Genomic DNA, 10,498 nt, shown 5'->3' with positions numbered 1-10,498 from the left:
ACAGAAGTCCACCAATTGTAACTGCAGTGTGAGTATTTTAAAATGATACACCCAGGATCACTGTCAACACCCTTTGTATTCAGGTAAACGTTGCACTAAAGTCACCATGCATTTATTTTAAAAAGGCAAACTGAAACTACTGTGTGACACGGCAATAACCCACTTCGAGGATTTGTGTCCCAAAGGTAAAGTATGCAGTGTGTAAATGTCAGAAGTTTATGATCTTAATCTGTGCTCTCTGACAAATAGCATTTTCATATAATTTGAGACGTTACTGAGGAGACTCTGCATCACTGTAGTCACTTCCTGACTAATGTTGTCTCTCTCTTTGCTTGAAGGAAGTAACTGAGCCGATGCTAAAGCAACGGTTTCTTCGCTGGCGATTGAGTCTTTTTCCTTGGTTGGCTCCTGAAGCAGGTTGTCATCATCTGGCACAGAAGCCGTCTCCAAAGGCTCCTGAATCAGGTTGTCATCATCTGGCACAGAAGCCGTCTCCAAAGACAGGTCCGCAGATGGGGAAGATGGAAAGGACGCAAAAAGAACAAAGAGTGTACCGATTTCCTCAACCGTGACATCTGTGATGGTCTTTAAGAACCTTGGTTGAAAGCTGTGAATGCTCTCCACCAGGTCGTGTGCAGTGAAAGCCTGTCTCACTTTTTCATGGATAGACAGGACTAAATTGTCTCTTATGGAGTAGGAGAATTGGAGTTGGACATAGGACAGTTTCTGGGAGATGCGGTCCAACACAGCCTGTGTCACTCCGACAGCCATCTTGCTAAGGTACTTGGATGGCATGGTAAAGGGGGTGGTTGGCGGAGGCAACCAAAAGATCTGCAGGACTTTTGGAAGAATCTTTATCACCATCGCACGTGGGTTGAGTAGATCAGCATAGGTTGCCTTCTGCTGCTCCAAGCTCCCAGCAAACTGTCGAGCTTTGCGGAGGATCGTAGTGTGTCTGGAGTTTATAAATAATGAAAGCATATATTGATACACGTGTTTGATAAATATTGCATGCAGACATAATTAATATTATACTTTAGCTGATAATAAATGTGCATCAAGGCTGACTCACTTTAACTGGGAAGGGATCATCTCAGGAGAGTCAAAGAGCCTTCTGGCTTCAAATTCAATGTCTCTCATCTTCATGCTGGTGTTCACCTCAAAAACCTATCACAACAAGATGCAATGAGAAGCTGTGACATCACGTATAGGATTTGTACAAGTTTGGATCACCAGTATTATTAAATAAAGCCATAAACAAATAGAACAAACTCCCCACTGCACTGAAGGGCATCAGAAATTACAGAACCTTCTCCACAGAAACCTGATCTTCAGAAGACAAAAATTGTCCGCCTCAACATTTTCTAACTAGATGTAAGTGACACAATTAATGTACGTATGAATCCACAATGCTCTTTTAGCTTCATTTTTTTAGGTTATTTGACCGGGACTGCAAATGAAAATTTGCTACAAATCTTGGAGAAGCATCTCTAATCTCAAGTTTAATGTTTTCTGAAAAATAAACTAAACTATGTGCGGCAAACAAGTGAATACAAACTGTTGGGAGTCTTCTCTTACCAGCTTGGATTCGGCCTCAAAGCAGTCTTCCACTTCATACTCCCAAAGCCTGCAAATAAACGACAACAAAATATCGGCATCATGCCTCTTCACTCTTCTTCAAGAGAATCATCTTAGAATGAGGAGTGCCAAGTTGCTGGAAGTTGATACTAACTTTACTCGAATTGATTTTTTTGTCTCCTCTACTAGCAGGTCAGCCATTGCATCAGCAGTCACCTCAGATGGGATCAGGTTCTTCTGCTGGAGTACAAAAAGTTCTGCCAACAGTCCGATCTAAGAGAGAAAACAAGACCTTATATCTTTCTGCTTATTTTTCTATTTTAGTGCAAACTGCTATCTCGCGGGTCTTACCTGTAGTTTATAAGAGATAGCATTCCAGCAGGTCTCCATTGATTGTTTATATGAGGGAGTGTCAAAAAACTCCTAGAACGGAAACAAGACATGACTTATTTTAGCACTTAAATAGTTTCAAATATACATCCGAACACACATACCATGAGGGGTCTGTAGATGCCGATGCTACCCTCAATAAAATCCATGTTGGCGTTGTGTCTCAATCGAGCGCCGACTCACGTTCTGTTTACCTAACGTGCGCCAAGAAATTTAAATTCCTCATGGCAGGGATGTTTATAATCGCGTCACAGATTACGTTGTTCTTTGATCGTTGCTAAGCAACCCATTCTGCTGCCGTTTGACAGTTAAACTAAGGTGGAGGTCCTTATCAATTTGAATGTTGATTCAATCACTCTGGCCGGTTCGGGCTTCCGCCGTCGTGCGGCGTCCCAACTGTCCTCGTGACTGTCTGATGAGGAGGAAATTAACGACCACACTTTGAAACAGAATGGCTATCGGTATTTTTGATCAGCTCGCCTAATATTTTCTCTTATGGTTGATAATCAGCAACAAGGAGTGCACTTTTTTGTCGTTAAGTATCGTGAAAGAGTTCGTTGCCTTGGATTAGCAGGCTAGCTTGAACTCAAGTAACAATATCCACAGAAATGCCAGTTGAAGCAACAACCTTTTACAAAATAACAATTACAAGACAAAACAAACAGTCCTCACCGAACATGTCCATTTGTATCCAGACGCGTTCTTGTTAGCCTTTTTGAATCGTTGGAGGGTGGAAACACAGCAGTCACGAAACGTTACTGCGCTTTGTGTGGTTTCACTTTTCAAAACGTCGAAATTTAGAAATTTACAGTGCAATTCTGCTTTATTCATAATGACCAATATACTACGACCCAACTTTGTGAGAATAAGCTCATGAGATAATCGATGGATGGATAGCAATTTTGGACTTCTGCACCTCCGAACGGATGAACGAGAACACCTCAATTTACACTTCTGTTTATGTGATATTCCTGATTAAAGTACTGTATCTTGTTTGTCTTTTCGGTCTCTTTAAAATATTTTTTCAGTGCTCATCACCTCCCTGCATCCCAGCATATGGGTCTTCAACCCTAAACACATGCTATCTGAGGGAAAATTTGGATACGTTTTTTTTTCGTTTTCGTTTTTTCGTTTCGTTTCGTTTGTTTATTGAACATAAAACATACACAGTAATAATTTGACAGAAAGTAAGGTAAGTAAAATAGTAAAAAGGAAAGAGAATCAGTCATCATTCAACACAATTATTATGTTCAAGGGAGTAGGATACCTGTGACTTCCCTGCCATTTTCACATGAATGTGTTATTCTTAATCCTTTTATATGTGGCCGGACTTGACCGACCACAAGATAATTTTTATGTGGGGGGCTATTCCCGACTGAACACAAAAAAATGCACAGCATTAATAAGATAAAAGACTGAGATATGTCACTTGGAAGTGTGGATATGCCCCTTCTAAAATATCAAAGAAAAGTACCTTACAGATCAAAGAAAAGTATACAACAATAGACAACAGCAGGGCTTGTCGACACTTTATTTTCATATTATAAATTTTATGTCCATCACCAACCTCTCTTTTATTTTGAAAAATAACATGGTTTTGACAGACATGCATCAGAACACAACTTCCAGCAGCATTTAAACAGCCTCTCACATTAAAAAAAAAAACTGGTGTTTTCACAACATAATCCAGACTTTAAAATGTTGTGGTTGCTTTGTTCTGTATCCTTCATTTCCTTTTGAGGAGATCAGTGTCAAGATGTACATTTTTGTGTAGCAGGTTATGTTCGTCAGTTTTTTTTTAAAGGTTCTCTGAAAAGCACTTATAACATAGAAATGTGAGATTTTCAAAGGCTGTTTTCGAAGAACACACATTCATTATTGTTTATTGACTTCTGTAAAATTTGTGGCGACAATTGAAAAAATGTCGGTCCCAGTGAGCTGACAACTACTGTTACACATGCATATTGTGGGGACGATTCAGCTGCTCATTGCTTGCGCACACACAGAGTTGCACACCTACCTACACATTCAAAATCATCTGATAGATCATGGGAACCTCAGCTTGTCTGCTTTTGCTTTGATTTGAGATACAGAGCGGCTTGTTTAGTTTAGTCTTTGGCGTAAACTAGTGCTTTTTTTTATGTTAAAACCACATGACCAACTTTTGGTCTTCCACTGTGGAGGTGAAATAATAAATACCATGTCAAAATAAGTTATGCCTTTTTTTTTTTTTTTGTCATGCATCAATGACCTGTCATAGCCACTCCACGTTTCAAATCCATCCATCCATCCATTTTCTGATCCGCTTAATCCTCACAAGGGTCGCGGGTGGCGGGGGGTGCTGGAGCCTATCCCAGCCATCTTCGGGCAGTAGGCGGGGGACACCCTGAACCGGTTGCCAGCCAATCGCAGGGCACACGGAGACGAACAACCAAGCGCGCACACACTCACACCTAGGGACAATTTCGAGTGTTCAATCAGCCTGCCATGCATGTTTTTGGAATGTGGGAGGAAACCGGAGTACCCAGAGAAAACCCACGCAAGCCCGGGGAGAACATGCAAACTCCACACAGGGAGGCTGGAATCATAAAGGTGTAGAACAGTGGTCCTCAACTAGAAATGCTGTCGGTCCACTTTTTTTTTTTTTAATAAGACCAAGGTCCGGTCCCATGCACGGCGGTCATGGGGAGCAGGGCTATATGCCCATTTAGTATGGTCAAGCCAAGCTTCTACAAATCAACACTCCTCACAACCAACCAATAATGGGGTGCATGAAAATAACAATTATTCACTTTGCCAGTACACAGCAAATAATGAGAGGTATTGTGTTGAGGCACAGGAACTCTTTTATTTTGTTAAGTTGTGCCTGCTTAATAATAGAGATAGCCCTTTTAGGGAAATAAGTCATTTTTACTTTAACTTTGTTAAACAGTAGTTGTCTTTTTTCCCCCTTAATTTAACAAAAACAAAACAAAATACTAATTTTACCAAAATAAATACTAAACATGAAAACAAAAATATTATTTTCATTTGTACAATTCCCCTTTTCACATCCCCTCTGAAATCACTGAAAAATATATCAGAACAGGGGTTCAGAACCATTTTAAATACTGACACAAGGGAGCACAGGAATGTGCAGTGCTGTTCTTCCACTGAAGGTGAATGCAATGTCTGAGGCATGCAAATATTATTTGAGGACGCCATTGTGATGTTCATTTACCATGTTGCGATGTTCTGCTGTTAAACAGCTGCAAAGATCCCCGGGTAGACGGGAGCAAAACTGCACACAATCGAAACCTCCCGCGATTCGTCTTGTCTAATTGTCTGTGTGCGGCTCTCCTGGGCTGAAGCTGTGAGCACACTGTGGCGTCGCGCATGCGTCCGTTTCCTGACACAATCATCCATTTTGAATGCGTGACGCTTATGTATGGGCACACCTTCAGTTCAGAGGAGCCAATCAGCGCATCGTTATCGCCGACATGCCCTGCTCAGCCAGGGTCTCCAGTTCGTCAAACATTATACACACACAGTCGCGCTGCTGCGTCCTCTGCAATACATCTGTTCGTGCACGCAAATAATACAACGGATAATTTTAACAAGCGATCGCGGTAATGCGCAGATTATAGTCCAAAAATATAAAATGTATAACGTAAAAATCACTTTATAATTGATTATTTTATACAATTTGCCGAGGGTCCGGACAGAGGAGGTAGGCGGTCCGGTCGTGGATCGCGGTCCGCCAGTTGAGGAAGACTGGTGTAGAAGAAGGTCTACCTGTCCAAAAAGATTCCTGTCCTTATAACCTATTAATATTTTCCTATGTGTGACTCCACAGTCTTAAGAGTGCTTATGCCAAAGGGTGCCAATAAATAGCAAGGCCATAGCAAGAATAAAAGTCACAGCAATATAATGGCCCAGCTCATATCATTTTTTTAATTATGCGTGCCAAAAAGGGCTAAATGTAACACTGTGTTTGTTTTTGCATGTATTGAACTATCATCCAATGCGTGATATGTACGAACTAGAAAGTGTTTCCTATTGCCATCTTTGGCAGTAAGAAAATGAAAGGATGTGAAATTGGAACTCGTGGGCATATATGGTGATTGACAGGCCGGGCTTCTGTCAGCTTCTCAATGCAGGCATCAGCGAGCAGCAGCAGTTCCACGACTGTCAACACTCTGTTCTGGTCCACTGTGCCACACACTTATGCACATGGTCGAGCACACTCTAATGCAAAAGGGGGTGGACATACGCATGGAGGCATTGCACGCTCACATTCAGACACACGTGCTTTCTTTTCCTTTTTTTTTCGATGTCACTCACACAGCCATGTATCAAAGTGTTGATGTCCCTCCGCTGTGTCCCAGCAGTCAAAAGTCAGTCCAATAAACTGCTCTAATTCGATTTATGGTGCATGGAGATTAGATGCCGGTGATCGCCAGTACACCTACAGAAGGTGCATGTGCTTCAGGCCTACTATTACTACTTTTCCTCCTACTCCTATTCTTTATTCTCCAAGCCGCCTCTCATAGATCAGTCTTGGTACTCATCTAGATTACAGGAGCAAACGCGCAGTCGTCGCGGGATTATATCGTAAAGTCTGTTGTGTGCTGTGTTGGTCATCTTGAGTATGTCACACACTTTAAGAGCAGAAAGCATACCGGTGCATTGCCTAGTTTTTTCCTCATCATTTGTTGGTCTTTCTCACAATTAAAAAAAAATAATAATCACTCCGATTTTAAAACCGGTATGGGCAGTGGTGTAGTGGGGATTTTTTAAGTGGGTGTACACGATTCTGGGATGTTCTATATATACATACAGAACATCAATCATAGGCTACAACACCAGTTGAACTAACGTTAAATTTAATGTTTTACTACTCTACTAATCACAGGCCAACATTATTAAGCATAACTCGCATTAGAACAATGATCAACAAACATTTCAATAACCCGCAGACAGCGTGATTGAAATTGAATGTGGCGTCGGGAGAAGTGGGTGGACGGCGTACCCCCGCGTATCACGCCCACTACACCCCTGGGTATGGGTGTACTATACTTAACAAGACAACGGGGTACACCTGACAGAGTGGAAGGAAAGAGCTTGTTGGAAGAGACACAAGGACCATGGCCAGAAATGGGTGGGGCAACTAATAATGAGACAATGAGTGAACAGAAAAAGGGAGCACCAGGAATGCACATCAAAATCTCAGCAGAAATAGAACTATGAAAACAAAAGAGGGAAATCGAAATCATGAATCCTTACTCAGTACACCTGAATGCAAATTTAAGTGTTATTTCAAATGAAAAATAAATTTTAAAAAACATGTTGGTTGTTGAAGAATATTCAAGAAACAATAGAGGAGTGATAGCAGAACAAGACTGTAAATGTTGAGTGTAGTCGTACAAAAGTATAACATGAAGAAATATACTCACCGGAAGAGCCTAAAAATCAGATGCTATTCATAAAAACATGAATAATTTTTGTACAATTTTCTACTTTCATCCCACTGTTATGATCAGAGGGTTCAAAATATTGCATGTGGATACAGTAAATGTAACCTTGACAAGAATCGCTGGTATTTTTCATGTATTAAGTCTACAATTGCTAAAATGTGATGAACAAAAATGTTTTATTTCCATAGGGTCGTAATTTGTTGTATTTTGTTTTGTTTTTTTCCCTCTTGATGACCGACAAGCTTTCTAAAACGTACGTTAAACAAGTTCATTTTCATATTAGTTATGAATGACAAACTAGGCTTCACCGCAAATACGAATGATCTAATAGAGAGTCATGTTGACTGATTACATTCATCATCCGGGACCGCGTACATGGCATCTGACTTGTGATAACAAATATGAACAATTGTGAACTTCTCCACCATTCCGCGGTTAATGACACAATCTGCAAAAAATAATTAATGCTGCAAGAAAACACGGCCAGAGATAGCAGAGAGCAGCTGCCATGTGCTATTGTTTTGCCGTACGTGTCCTCCAACCGAACTTCACCAGCCAACAGATTAATTGGTTTCACAGAATCGGGTGTGTGGAGGAGTCATGACCTTGATCTTTCTCCCGGATAAATGATTTTTTTTTGGTTGTTGTTTTTTTTACCAACCAGCTATACATGCAAATGTAGGGAAGTAAACAGATACAGATTGTCTCATTTTCTTGTGTGTTTAGTGGCTGATTAGCTGCCTAATTAAATAGAATGCTCCTAAAGTTCAGAAGCAAACAGAGGAGACATTGACCCTGTGACTTCTAAGGCACCCCGGGGATCATCTGAACAAAGAGAATAAACGCACACGTTCGGATAGAGAGAACATACATTTACTGTTGAGACTTTCCACAAACAAGGGTCATTAGACCTAAAGCAGAAAGCTATGTCCTGATTTCACTTTGCACCTTCCATGATGAATAAAAGTTAAATGGATAGGAAGTTCAGCACACATATGATCAGAACCGTGACTTTTGTTCAGATTTGAGGCACCGTACCCTTAATTGGATTGCACAACAGTTCTGAGGTTGTAGGTTCGAATCTGGGTGCCGGCTTTCTTGCGCGGAGTTAGCATGTTCTCCTCGAGCACGCATGCTTTTTCTTTGGCTTTCTTTCCAAATCCACAAAACATGCTTCTCAGGTTATATGAAGACTGCGTATCCTTGGGTGTGAATGTGAGTGTAAATGCTTGTTTGTCAATACATGCCTTGCCGTACACAACCTGTTCGGGGAGTAGCTAGCCTCTCGCCCAAAGGTCCGCTTGGATAGGCTCCAGCACCGTTGCGACCCAACAAGAGTACTTTACTTAAGAAGCTATGTATTACATTCACATGTACATATATGCACTGTAATATGGTCACGCACCGCGTCAACCCATCAGCACTGCATCGCTCAGGTGGCAACGTGGTAGCTCCCAATCTGAAAGTTGTGGGTTCCATCTTCAGCACTTATGACCATGTCATAGTGTCCTGGAGCAATATATTGGTCCCCCATTTTTTTTTGATGTTGTGTCATCAATAGCTAAATGAGAAGATTGTTCGGCAACTTGAAATACTTTCAAGGTTGAAATGCAATACAGTATATGAGTATCAGCCCATTTACCGTTTAACTCATGTTATTTAATTTTGAGGAAATTAAAGTGGCTGCAAATTGTTACCCTCCATATGTTGGGTAGATTCTCTAGAGGGGTTCAATCTTTGTGCTAAAAATAGAAACATATGCCACCATAGGCGCAGGCCTTTTTATTATCTACGCTTGTAAAGGGGAGGTCAACCCCCAAAATGTCCTGACAGTAATATGTTTTATGCGCCTCCACTCGTCTAAACTCTACATTTTGTTTCATATTGCAAAATCCCCCCCTTTTTTGCCATTTCAAGGGGCGGCCATTTTGCCACTTTCCGGCAATTAAAAATGAGATCACAGTTGCTCAGGACTCAGGGAACAACCAATCACGGCTCAGCTGTTTTCTGAAGCAGACTAGTATGTTGAGGACTCTGACAATCTGATGAAGAAGTACACGCAGACTTCAGAGAGGCATGTGAGTGTATATTGCGTTTGACTGAAGATTTGGATCCTTAAAAACAGAAACACTCGAAAGCAAGTACTGCCCAGCGTGACTAATACTGTATTGATCTTTTATTTTATAATATGGGCAGCACGCTGCACAATTGGTTAGCACGTTGGCCTCACAGTGCAGAGGTCCACGGTTCGATCCCGGCCGGCTCTGGCCTTCCTGTGTGGAGTTTGCATGTTCTCCCGTGCCTGCATGAGTGTTCTCCGGGTACTCCGGTATCCTCCCACATACCAAAAACATGCACGGCAGGTTAATGGAACACTCTAAACTGTCCCGAAGTGTGAGTATGAGCACAAATGGTTGTTTGTCTATGTATGCTCTGCGATTTGCTGGCAACCAGTTCAGGGCAGCTCAGATGGGCTCCAGCACGCCCGCGACCCTTGTAAGGATAAGCGGATTACAAAATGGATGGATGATGGATGGACATGAAGAGCAAAGTTCCAGTCGGTGATTGTACACTTGCTATGTTTTCAAAGATGAAAATATTCAATTAGATGATGAGTGCGTATGTGCAGCAGACAGTGGCAAGTTGCCTTATTTCCAGCCATTTCAAATTGAGATCAAGTGAAAGCTGATCTAAACGAGAATGCGGTGCGTCCAATGCGGATGCCTGTGACAGGAATGTGATGACTTGCACAGTGCAGTGACAACAAAGACAGTGTTTGAATAATGCTGCTCATCAGTTGGGGTTTCCTTTGGTGGGTGCTTAATTGTCTGTGGTCACTGTGCACTGCTGCAATGGACAAACATACTCAACGTCAAGGTTGCCATCCATCATTAACATTAACACAAAGTATTTAAACATTTTTATTTTCTTATCTCAGTGTGAATGTGAGTGTAAAAGGTTTTGGCTCTACATGTGCTCAGCGAGTGACTTTGACCAGTTCAGGGTGTAGCCCCCCTTTTGCCCGAAGTCAGCTGTAATAGAGTCAGTGTGGATGGATGTTTCCTTATCTAGTG

The 10,498-nt window shown here is 41.6% G+C and overlaps 1 protein-coding gene across 1 annotated transcript; it reads right to left on the bottom strand.

Moving 5' to 3' along the window:
* Window positions 1-216: 216 nt before the first annotated feature.
* LOC147203406 (uncharacterized) lies at window positions 217-2,117 on the bottom strand. Its single transcript, XM_086114636.1, has 6 exons — window positions 2,073-2,117; window positions 1,930-2,001; window positions 1,733-1,851; window positions 1,579-1,627; window positions 1,073-1,167; window positions 217-955 (listed from the first exon to the last, which is right to left on the bottom strand). Exons 1-6 carry the CDS (start codon window positions 2,115-2,117, stop codon window positions 217-219), a joined length of 1,119 nt encoding a protein of 372 aa, XP_085970762.1.
* Window positions 2,118-10,498: the final 8,381 nt, after the last annotated feature.

Source organism: Hippocampus guttulatus, chromosome 6 (assembly GCF_054856545.1).
Source record: "Hippocampus guttulatus isolate MCC_2025c chromosome 6, RoL_Hgut_1.0, whole genome shotgun sequence".
NCBI lineage: Eukaryota > Metazoa > Chordata > Actinopteri > Syngnathiformes > Syngnathidae > Hippocampus > Hippocampus guttulatus.
This window is presented reverse-complemented; position numbering and strand designations above follow the sequence as displayed.